This window comes from Eschrichtius robustus, chromosome 1, assembly GCF_028021215.1.
Source record: "Eschrichtius robustus isolate mEscRob2 chromosome 1, mEscRob2.pri, whole genome shotgun sequence".
NCBI lineage: Eukaryota > Metazoa > Chordata > Mammalia > Artiodactyla > Eschrichtiidae > Eschrichtius > Eschrichtius robustus.
The window spans coordinates 119251040-119263222 of NC_090824.1; the positions used below are offsets into that span (position 1 = coordinate 119251040).

Consider the following 12183-nt stretch of genomic DNA (forward strand, 5'->3'; position numbering starts at 1 on the left):
TGTTTGTTGAAATTGTTTGTGTCCGACCCCTGCTTTTTTCCTGCCCCGTCCCCCCAGTATTTTTCTGGTGACACAGAGCTCTGGACTCATGACATTGTCCGGGTGGTGTCCTTTCTGCCAGCCAGCGGCTCCTTGAAGGGCTGACTGCACCGTGGGGGGATGTCGGGTTCCATAAACAGAACTTTTACATGCTGGTCACAAGATCAGCATAGACTGTGGGCCCTCATGGTGAAGGAAATGGTGTCTCACAGCTGTGATGTGAGGCTTTTTTAACCTCCTGGACACTGAGATGAGACCCAGGGACACTGGGGAAATTTTTGTGAGGATTTTTAAGGAATGGAGTAAAAAAATAAGTAAAGGCAGAAGCATAAGTAAAAGTCTGTAACCCAAGGCTCTGTTTCAGAGAAACTCTTGAGATGCTGTTTTTATGGTACAAGGGTGTGTATTCCCCCCCTCATCCCCCGTTTAAATCTGGGTGAGTGTGTGGACATAGCTGAAGCCCCCAGTTGGCAAGTGTGGAGCTTCCTTTTCCCTTCTCTGGCTGACTGTGGGAAATCTCCCCTGAAGTTGCTGCCTCACTCAGAAGAAGCTGGTAGCAAGTAGCAGAGGTCAGAGACGAGTTGGAGAGCTGGGTGCAAGTCCTGGTTTGTGACTTTGGGCTACATGACCTTATACGTAGCTGTCATCCATTGTCGTCATCTTATGGTGTGCCTGAAACATTGCTACGTGCTCAGCATAACGTCTCCATTCATTATTAGAACAATAGGGAAAACCAAGCCTTAGAGGCAAACAAGCGAGGCCAGTTCAGGTCGGCCAACTCCAAGGCCTGAACGCTTGTTTTGTTTTGTTTTTAGAGATAATAGTCGCATAATGTAAAATTCACTGTTTCCACCATTTTATAAAGTGTACAATTCACTGGTGTTTATATATTCTCAAGGTTGGGCAACCACCACCACTGTCCAAGTCCAAAACATGTCCATCACCCCCAAACAAAGCCCCTTACATCCAAACTCCCCCCTTTCCCATTCCCCTGGCAACCACGAGTCTACTTCCTTTCTCTGTGTCTCTGCCTATTGTAGGTGTTTCGTGTCACTGGAATCACCGTATGTTAAGGCCTGAACTATTATTGAGCATGTTGCCTCTTGGGGAAATGGCTTGACCTATTTGTGTGCAGGGTATTTTTATTCGCATGTTGGGTATCTCTATAGGTTTGTTGTGTGGCTTAAATAATAACCTTTGTCTAATGGATTCTGTGAGCAAGCGTGAGTCATTTTATTAGCACAGTTTTTGTCTTGAACCTATGTGTGAACTACAGGCCACTCTGAGAGTAAATCTTTGCTGGTTTCTTAACCATTTAAAGGGAAATGTTTTGACTTACTTCACAAGGACATTGTGAAGAAACCAATGATATTTTTAGCCTATATAATCACCAAGTTACTATAGGAAAAACTGGATAATTGAATATGATTAAAAGGGAGTATCTTTTATGTGGTTTTGTAAGCAGGAAAATCACCACCAGGGCAATGAAAAAACAGGATGTAAACAAAATCTTCATTAAGCATGATAACTTTCCAACTCAGTGAGTTCTGGCAAGTTGGTGACTGTGGAGAGAGAATGAGCTAGTAAAGCCTTCCTCCGTGGCAGAAAGTTGGTCTTTAGATGTGGTCCTCAGCCCTAGATACCATGGCAAGGACACTGGTAAAAAACCATCTGAGTTTAGCTGACAGCATTCGAAAATGAAGTTTAAGTATGATGTTATAGGGGTAAAACCTCTGGAATTCTTAGTTTAATGGTTGCCTAATACTGCCCAATTTCTTCAAGTTCATTCTAAATCCCAGACATCCCAGCCTTTAGAGCTGGCAGGGACATTGAAATTAGCTAGACTGACCATTTCATGTTACAGAGGAGGAGAGTGAGGGCAGATGGAAGTTAAGTGACTTGCTTGAAGTCATCACATAGTAAATTATTAGCAGAGTCTAGTCCAGAATCCACATCTTCTAACAAAAGGAAATTGAATACTTCCACTATTCTGACTTTGGAATCAACTCTTCCTCGAAAATATGTAGGGTTTTGGTAACGAGTGGACTCTCCTATTTCCTTTGCCACATCTATTCCCATCTTCCTCACACACTACTCCGTTGCCACAAACAAACGGAGCTTGTGATGAGATAACTGTGTGACCAGTTCAGTTCTGAACTACAGATATGTTGGGGAAAAATGGTGTTGGCATTTGGGAAATACAGTGAGAGAATTTTTGGAAACCCTGATGTAGCTCTTAGAGTAGGGATTTTAAAATGATGTTTTTCAATGGCTCAACCCCACTTTCACCAAAAAATGGTAAGTAGGCGGTCAAAAAAGAGGAAGGAGAAACCCATTACTTTACATTATTGCAGGGATCTCAGCTTTTTGAAGCTCTCGTATCTCTCTTGGGGTGGTGGCGGTTTCTGACCCATTTAGAGCAAGTAATACCTATTACGTTTTCTTTAAGGATGTGAATTGAGTTCAGAGGGGTCACGGGTTTGCATAGATCACAGTGTGAGCTGACTGCACAGCCTGCAGTGGCACCCAAGCTGCCTGACACCCCATCCCAGGAACTGGAGTCATGTCAAGAAGCATAAAGGACTTGGAGAGTGGGGACCTGAGCTGTGAACGTCTGCGGGAGGGCCCTGAGGTCGGAGCTGCCTCTCCTCAGTCTGGACCTCACTCCTCACAGTGGGACCCACAGACCGGCGTCGCTGGTACCACCTGGGAGCTTGTTAGAAATACAGAGCCCCGGCCTTTGTTCTTCCTGAGTCAGAATGAGCATTTAAGAGATCCCCAGGTGAATCCTGTGCTCATTAAAATGTGAGAAGTCCTGGCTCAGAGGCCTCATGCCAGTGAAATTCGTAGGTAACTAGGGAAAGAGCAGTTTATGACTAAAATAGATGCTCTTTCTTTTCCTCCATAGTTTACTGTTGCTCAAGTAAGGGGTTAGCTGAAACCGTAATACAGGGGACCTGGTTCTCCATACATTCAGAGTGAGAAAGGGACTCATCATTTGTGACCCCGGTCCGCACTGTGGGCAAGAAAGAGATGTCCGCAGCCATGCTGTGGAAAGGTGGTGACCTCCCAGCAGATGACCTGGCGTCGGGGACCCTTCGGGCACCCGTCAGCTGAGCTCCTGCAGCCTCACTCGCTGGAGGGTGGGAGTAGCTGGTGACGTGGAACCAACGAGCCAGCATTCCATTCTCTGGCCTCCTGGCCTCCACGCCTCAGCTGTTTTCCCTCATTCAGCAAAAAAGCGAGACAGAAAAGAAACAAAAACTGGCTGTGAGAAGAGGCCCTGTTAATTAGTAAAGCCTGATACTTCTTATGCGGTGGGTCTGCATTAGGACAAGCCAGGAGGGCCTCGTCCTGTGCGGTTACTTTGTATCCGTCAGGAGTGAGCCTGTCCGAGGTGTCTGCCCTGTGCTCGGGGGAAGTGCATCAGTACCTTTGGGTGAGGAAAAACACCTAGACGTGGCCATTTGTGGTGCTGTTGGGGAGTTTTGTGTTTGTCATGGATAAAAGTTTCCCCTGGCCCCAGGCGACAGTGTGAACATTTCTAAGTGTGGGCGTTAACGAATGAAAACGTGCCAGCTTGTAAGCAAGTCATTATTTGCAATGAATGGTGGTATCAGGCAAAGACTGGGGTTTTGCTTTTTCTTTTGTGATAACAATTATGTATTCCTCCTCCAACCCCCCTTTTATATCAGTAATTGGAGCATATGGTTAAAAGTCAACTATTTCAGAAGTAGTGGGAATTCAGCAATTCAGCACGTTGAAACATGCTGTTTGTCTGTTTTGGAAGAATTTTCTTAGTTGCCATCAGTTTGCCAGACCATCCTTGATTGGGAAATGAGGCTGAATTTTTAATGAATTAGCCAACCAAGAAACGTGACTTGCCCTTAAAATAAGGGGTCATGTAATTTGGACAGTACAGTTGCCCTGGAAAGACTGTTAAAGATCTTGTTTCTCTCTTTTGAGAAATCTAGGCTTGATATTGAGCTGGTAAAAATGGGCAAGTTATAGTCTAAAGCCAGGTTTGAGGATTTAGAACCGTAGTAGGTAAGCTGGGCAAAGTCCTGACCTTGTGAGAAATACACCTGGGTCTCGTTGGCTTGGTCATTAATAGCAATATCAGCAACGAGAGTCATTGCCTTGTTTAACTAGATATTTACAGTGGTGTGGGTAGGTAACTTCATCCCTCTTTTACAAATGAGGAAACTAAGGCTCTCTGAGGCCAGGCCCAGTGAAGGGGCCCAGAAACAGGCACAGCCTGGATCTGAGTCTAATCTGGTGGACGAACTGCCGCACCCTCTGCCCCTTCCTCTACACTCCTAGATGCACATTTTTAGAATTAAAACTGAGAATTCCATTCTTGAGGTGATTTATGTCTTTTATCCAGGCTGAGATAATGTGTACGTGTGCTGGGTGTGTGGGGAGGAGAGTGCTTGCCAAAGCTACAGGGTAGAAATGGCCCATCTTCCTGGAACACCAAGGGACAGTATTTGGATATAAAAAGAGACATGGGGTGGAATGAAAGTTATAAGTGTCGACTGCAAAGCGTGCATGCATTTTTGATGGAGAAACCCAAGCCTTGGAAACAGTTCTTTGCGGTCGCTTGGGTGTCTCTCACCACCCCGCATTGGACTTCTCTGCCTTTAAGGTTGCTTGGGTGGAAAATTTGGAGAAGCACTCATGTAAGTGCACGTCCTGGGCCATCTGGGCCTTTTCCACTCTCCCAGCTATATGTGGTGAAAAGGAATTTCTTAACTATGTAAACCAGCGTGGGAGAGTTGGTGCTCTGCTCTGTTTGTACAGCTGCTCCCCGGCTCCCGCTCTGCTATCTTTCATGGCCCAGAGGTATCCGTGAATATGCTGGGGAAGGGTTTCTGGAGCCCGGAGAAGGTGAGAACTGGGTTGGGGAGGTGGTTGTCCTCCAAGTGCCTGTGCCCATTGGTAGTCAGTCTTTTCCACAAAAATGTATATTTATTTAAACATTTTTAATACTTCTTGAATTTCATAGTTCACCATTTAAATCCTCACAAGAGGGCTTGCAATGGAATACCTCTCTCTGCTGCTTTCCATAGCCCCAGTTCCCTTCTTCACAGCCAGCCAGTGTTACCAGTTTCCTGTGTAACAAAGTACATACAGGTGAAGAAATGATCTCAGGGCAATTTTAAGGGATGGTCCAATCTTGAAAAACAGGAGAACGTAGCACATCTGCTACTTTTGCCTTTGTGGTGATGACCTAGGGTAGTGTTTCCGACCTTTTGGAGTGGAATTTGGAATTGATTTTTGTTAACTATTTCTGACTGCTTGTACAAATGAATAATAGGTAAGATATTAAAAGACACATCCATGTGATCTTTTTTACAAATAGATATTACATAGGGGGTATGATCTGGCTAAATGAATTGTTAGGAACTGTGTGCTCTTTGGTTTTTATTTATGATGGGACATCCTCCCTAGTCTTGCTGTGACGTACAACACTTAAGATCAAAACATCACAGAAATGAAGTACCAGCAATTAATTAAGTGAGGTCAGCAGCGTTTGTCCCCAGTGACCTGTCAGAGTAGATCTTTACCAGCTCTGGTCCTCCTAGAGTTCTCCTGCCTTTGCCACAGTCATGAGATACAAACTTAAGCATTTGGAAAAGGTGGTGCATAGTTCAAAGTTCAGAGTTGGAAGAGGTTTTGGAGTCCCGCTAAACCAGTTTTCTGTGCTGACAAGTCATGGAGAAGAACTTGCTTTGAACAAAGGGATATGATTTTTATTCTTTTAGGTTCCAGCACTGCTGCAAGTGAATTATGTACGGTTTCAGGAAGAGCAAGGTTATCCTATGGGCTTTACATGAAATAGTGGACTGGGGGCGTGGGGTGGGGTGGGGACAGGAACAGGGGAGCCGCTCTGGAAAGGTTTGCCAATGGAGGCTTAAGTTAAATTTATTTGTAAACGTAATGTGGTTTACCACACTATGAAGACATAGAGCAAAACGTATTATCGTTTTACAAATAGTCAAAACAGGACAAAGTGTCTCAACACATACAAGCTCCCGTAGAGTCACACTCAGCCTGTGAGATTGAGAGCTGGGATTGGAGCAGACCCTGCCACTAGCAGCTGAGTGATAAGCTGCCTGGTCCATCCTCCTAAGACAGATGGACTCAGAATGTGCCCTGCAACTTCTAAACAGAGAAAATACCAAGTTCTAAACATCAAAACACAGCACAGGTCCTTTATCTAGCATGTCAGGGTGCCAGGTAGGCCCCAATCCAGTTTAAACCAGATCTGGTTTTCAGTATCCTTGCTCTTCCTGAGATTTCTGGGTGAATGAAAGATCACTGACTGCACGTGGAAGTGTTCTTCGCTTTACCAGAAGATTTAGGCAAATGTCTTTAGTCTCTTGTTCTCACCAGTACCTCGGTGGACCTCAGCTCCTCCATCCCCTCCGTCCGCCTCAGCCTCTGGGTTTCCTTTGTCCTTTTTTCCTCTTTTAAAACTCAGCTGTATTGAGATACTTAACATACAATTCAACTATTTAAAGTGCAAAACCAATGGCTTTTAGTATGTTCACAGAGTTCTGCAACCATCGCTACAGTTAATTTTAGAACATTTTCATCACCTCAAAAAGAAACCCTGTACTCTTTTTTTTTTTTTTTTTTTTTTACAAATTATATATATATATATATCTCAATGTTTATTTAAAAAACAGGATCATACACTTTATACTGTTTAACTTTTTATGTATCACATCATGACTTTTTAAAAATTTTTGTTGAAATAGTTGATTTACAATGTTGTGTTAGTTTCAGGTATACAGCAAAGTGATTCAGTTATATTCTTTTTCAGATTCTTTTCCATTATAGGTTGTTAAGAGAGATTGGGTATAGTTCCCTGTGCTATACAGTAGGTCCTTGTTGGTTATCTGTTTTGTATATAGTAGTGTGTATATTTTAATCCCAAACCCTGTACCCTTTAGCTGTCATCTCCCAATCTTCTCATTCCCCTCAGCCCTACACAACCACAAATCTATTTTCCATCTCTATATACGTGCCTATTGTAGACATTTTATATAAATGTCAGTATGTGGCCTTTTATGAATGACTTCTTTCACTTAGCATAATGTTTTCAAGCTTCACCCATGTTGTAGCATGTATCACTACTTCATTCCTTTTTAGGGCCAAATAATAGTCCATTGTATGGACAGACCACGTTTTGTTTACCCATTCACCAGTTGATGAGCATTTGGGTTGTTTCCACTTTTTGGCTACCTTGAATAATACTGCTGTGGAGTTTTTGCACAAGTTTTTGTGTGGCCATATGTTTTCATTTCTCTGAGGTACATACTTAGGAGTGGAATTCCTGGGTCTTATGATAACTCTGTTTAAACTTTTGAGGAACTTTCAAAATGTTTTCCAAAGTGGCTGCACCATTTTGCATTCTCACCAGCGGTGTGTGAGGGTTCTGATTTCTCTGCATCCTCCCCAACACTAACTATTGTCTGTCTTTTTGATTATAGCCGTCCTAGTGGGTGTGAAGTGGCTTGTTATGGTTTTGATTTGCATTTCCCTAATAACTGATGACGTTGAGCATCTTCTCATGTGCTTGTTGGACTTTTGTATATCTTCTTTGAAAGATGTCTATTCAGATTCTTTGCCCATTAAAAAAAAAACTGGGTTATCTTTTTATTATTGAGTTGAAGAATTCTTTATATATTCTAGATATGGGTCCTTTATGAGATATATGGTTTGTAAATACTTTCTCTCATTCTTTGGGTTGTCTTTTCACCTTCTCGTTGGTATCATTAGCACAGAAGTTTTTGATTTTGATGAAATCTAATTTATCTATTTTTTCTTTTGTCACTTATGCTTTTGGTATTGTATCTAAGAAGCCTTGTGTAACTCAAGCTCACGATATTTGCTCCAGTGTTTTCTTTTACAAGAGATTTATAGTTGTAGATCTTACATTTAGGTCTGTGATCCATTTTGAGTTAATTTTTGTGTGTGGTGTAAGGAAAGGATCTAATTTCATTCTTTTGCATTTGGATATCCAGTAGTCCCAGCACCATTTTGTTGAAGACTCTTCTTTTCCCCCTTGAATTATCTTGGCTCCCTTGTTGAGAATCAATTGACTGTAAATATTGGGTTTATTTTTAGACGCCCAGTTCTATGCCATTGAACTACGTGTGTATCCTTATTTGAGTACCACTTGATAACTGTAGCTTTGTAGTTTCTTATCTCTTAATGGGAAAGTTAGGGCAGGAATGGACAATCTGGACTTTTCTCTTGCTTTCCGTGGTCTGACCAGTTACTGGATTCTTTAGATCCCTCCTCAGGTTTTCAACCACACTTTATTTCTCCTCAGTCATCTTGCTAGTTTCGGTAGAAGATGATATGTCCAAATAGTAATAGAGAAATCCCAGCTGTTGGGCACCATAGTGTTCTCCTAGCAATGCCCGCCAACCTTGTTCTGACTCAGTAGCTTGACTCTGATGAGCTTTCCCAGATGGATAGAATTAAATGGAACATTTGGGTTGTGAAAAGATGCTCTGGTTTCTGAAACTCTCAAATTGGTTAAGTTCAGGATAATACAGCTTCCTGTACTATTACAGGATTTAAAGATCTTTCTGAAAGGCTATGCAAGCAAGTGATTTCGGCAGATAGCTCTCCCAAGTGGGCTGTGACATAGCCTTCGAAGCCAAATCTTGCCTTCCCTGGGCCTTCCTTTCCTTGAAGGCATCTGCAGCACTGTTTTGTGAGCACTGGGTTTACTGGTTTTGGCATCTTTGTAGTAGTGGAGAAATAGAAGATGAGAGGTCTGCTGGGAGAGGTGGAATTCTGGACAAGGCCACTTACCATCACTTTTAAGATGCTGAGCCAAAAAATAAAACGCCTATGTGACATCTGGAATTAACAGTAATCATCCTGTAATTGTTGCCATTCCTTTCTGTTACGGATTGTGTGCGGCACACGCTCATTTTCAGATGGTAGTACCTAGAGTTTGCACCGTGAACTGTACCATAATTTAAGCAAATTTTTTAATTTCCATTTTGTGTTAGACATTTTAAAAAAAACCCTATAAGCAGAAATTGCCCTTCATCAAGAGCTTCTACTGAGAGGCCCTGCACGTGGTGAGGGGTCAGGAAAGCGAACTCATCAGTGGTTATAAGAACAGGTTCTGGATTCGGTCTGCCCGAATGCATTTTCTCCTACCTGAACTTGGACGAGTTCTTCAGTCTACCCAAGTGCCAGTTTCTTTGTCTTTAAAATGGTGATAAGAATAGTATCTACCTCCTAGAGTTGTTAAAAGGTTGAAATTTCATGTCAAGGACTTGACACAGGCAAGGGTCGGCAAAACTTTTCTGTACGGAGCCAGATAGCAAATGTTTTAGGCTTTGGCCACAAGTCCTGACACAGCTTTTGTAGCACGAAAGTGGCTGTGGACAGTGTGCCCCCGAATGGGCGTGGCGGTGTTCCAGTAACACTTTATTTTTAATAACAGGCTGTCATGTGCCGATCCCTGGCTTAGCACGGTGCCCGGCACGTAGTGGGTTTTAATAAATGCCAGCCATCCACGAAGTTGGCAGCTGCGCCTTGACCCTGGTTCCCATGCTCACCTGTTCCGTGTCTTTAACAGAACATCGAGGTCCTGGCCAGTCGGAGCAGCACCGCAGAGCAAACCCAGGTCGGGGCTGAGATGCGTGCTAAGGCTCTGCAGGAAGAGAACGAGAAGCTGCGGGGAAGCATCCAAGAGCTGGAGCGCACTGCCGCTCGGCTTCAGAGGCAGGTTGCTGACCTGCAGGGTGACGAGGCCAAAGCGAAGGAAATGCTCAAGAAGTACCAGGTGAGGCTCGCTGGACCCCAACCCCAGGCTGGGCAGTGCCGGATCCTTCTTTCCTGTGTGAGCGACTGGAGGAGCAGAAAGGGATTTATTATCATAATGGAGTAGGAAAGGTCAAGGCAAGCGTGATCATCTCCTCTCTGTAACCCATCGCTTTTGTTCCTCTCTGCGTGGCACTAATGAGAGATGGGCTTCTAGAGCAGCCTGGAACGGGGCTGATGGAGTCAGGGTGGGAAGCACAGGTACAGGCACAGGAGTCTCCGTTTGCCCAGACATCAGACGCGCTCAACCTTTCGACACTGAGCAGAGGCCTCCGAACACCCAAAAAGGCCGTCTTAACACTACCGTCGGGCCCGTTCTCACTCGTGACTGTCTATTCTTTTTTTAACAGTTCGTTGACGATTTCTGAAGTCACGCAAGTCTTAACAAACCAATTATCTGGTTTGCCAGATCTCTAGAAGTGGGAGGCTGTTAGCAAGAGACACGTCCTGACGGCTGTGAGAAAGGGCAGCTGACAACAAAAAGGGACAGGAGAAATGTAAAGGGGGGGTGTATGCTCACAGAGGTTCCCCAAATGGTCATCCATCAGAGTCACCTGAAAAGCTTTTCTGAAACTGTGTGCTTGAGTCCATTCAATACCTGTTGTTTCTGAAGCTCCGGTGCTAAGGGTGGATATTTGTATTTTCCCAAAAATCATCTCAGATGATTGAAGTGGATGTTGACCTCGGGTTAAGTAGGGAGCTGCAGACAGGCGTACACATCTGTGTGGCTGTTGTGTGCTGTCGTGGGCCCATGGCAGGTGCACTGTGGCTGCAGCCTCTGCTGGCTGTGTCTGTGGATGTCCCCTGCATGCCTTTCATGCCACCAAGTCAGCTTCCTAGGCATAGCACACATCTGAGTGTACGCTGACCCCGTGTTTCATTGCAGGGAGAAACTCGGCAATTAGAGGAGGCCCTTGTGCATGCAAGAAAGGAAGAAAAAGAAGCAGCGTCAGCCAGAAGGGCCCTGGAGAGGGAGCTGGAAGACGCTCAGGTAAACACTGAGGGCTGTTGTCTTTAATCCCCCACAGAGGAAGCTCGAGAAGCAAACTCGGAGGGACAGGTACAGATTGCCATTGGTCCTGTCCTTCCAGGCAGCTCCTTTCATAATAATGACCGTGCTGGACTTCAGACTATCTCTATCTAGACCAGTGGTTCTTAACTGGGGGACATTCGGCAATGTCTAGAGATGCTTGGTTGTCACAGCTGGGGAGATGCCACTGGCATGTAGTGGGTGGAGACCGGGGATGGTGCCAAACATCCTGCAATGCACAGGACAGTCCCCATAGCAGTGAGGTACCCAAATGTCAGTAGTGCCAAGGTTGAGAAATCCTGCTCTAGACGTTACAGAGCCTGACAGCTTTCCAAAGATAAAATATGAATTGTGTGAGGAGGGCCGCCAGAATTGGTCCCCAAGGCAGTGTGGAGTCGGCTCTGTGGCAGAAGCCAATTTCCTTTCTCCTCTGGGCCAATAGACTTCTCAGAGTGCAGTCCTCCAAGATGGCTATTAAAAGGAGCAGGAGGAAGTCATTTCCTTGAAACTAGATAGCTATCTCTGTTCAAAATAGGTAGGTTCCTGGAAAATTAGGTTTTCCCATTTGAAGGTTAGAAAGCCTGAAGTACATTCTTTAAAAAAAAAAAAGCCTGCACTGAGGTCCTAAATAGACTTTGCACGGTGACCTCAGCGTGATCCAGGTGTGTCCTTCCTTCTACCTGCTCTGGGGTTTTAAAGAACCAGCAGCATCAAGCATCCCTCAGGCGAGCTTGCGAGGAGGTAAAAGCCAGCGCTTCTGAGCAGTTGTCTTAGAGGCTGTTAAAAGTTTTCCCTTGGGACTTGCTTGTCTGTAAGGATAGGTCGGGGAGGGGCACATGGGGAAAAGTGTCAGGGGCTAGCTCAGGATTCCTATTTTAAAATGCCTAATTGCAGCTTTCCTTTCATATACAGCTTCAACTCCTTGGGGCTAGAGGGGGGGAACCTGCTTGTACTAGGGTTCACTCAGGTCAGCCACGACTCAGGAGCTCTCACCCCCAAATCTGCACCTTCTCTCTTGCTTTGGACAGAGACCTTGTTTTTGCATGCAGTAAAGCCCTGCCTTTTCCTCATTTTGGTGTCTGACTGTCCTTGCTTTGGATTTCTTTTTCTTTCTTTCTTTAAATCTAGGTCTTTGTTATTAACTCTTGTTTGGTTGATTCTGTGTGGATGGCAGTTTCACTGTGCTGCCGTTTAAGGCTTGTGATGGCTGCAACCCAGCAGCCAAAGTGCAGGGTGTAAATCTCCGAGCT

General features: G+C 44.5%; 1 protein-coding gene across 3 annotated transcripts in view; it reads left to right on the top strand.

Moving 5' to 3' along the window:
• CGNL1 (cingulin like 1) overlaps nt 1-12183 on the top strand; it is a 153004-nt gene that overhangs the window by 109994 nt on the left and 30827 nt on the right. For all 3 annotated transcript variants that reach the window (XM_068552321.1, XM_068552331.1, XM_068552340.1), the window contains exons 9-10: nt 9659-9865; nt 10790-10894. In XM_068552321.1, coding sequence (XP_068408422.1) covers nt 9659-9865; nt 10790-10894 — 312 coding nt within the window. The remainder of the gene's footprint in view (nt 1-9658; nt 9866-10789; nt 10895-12183) is intronic.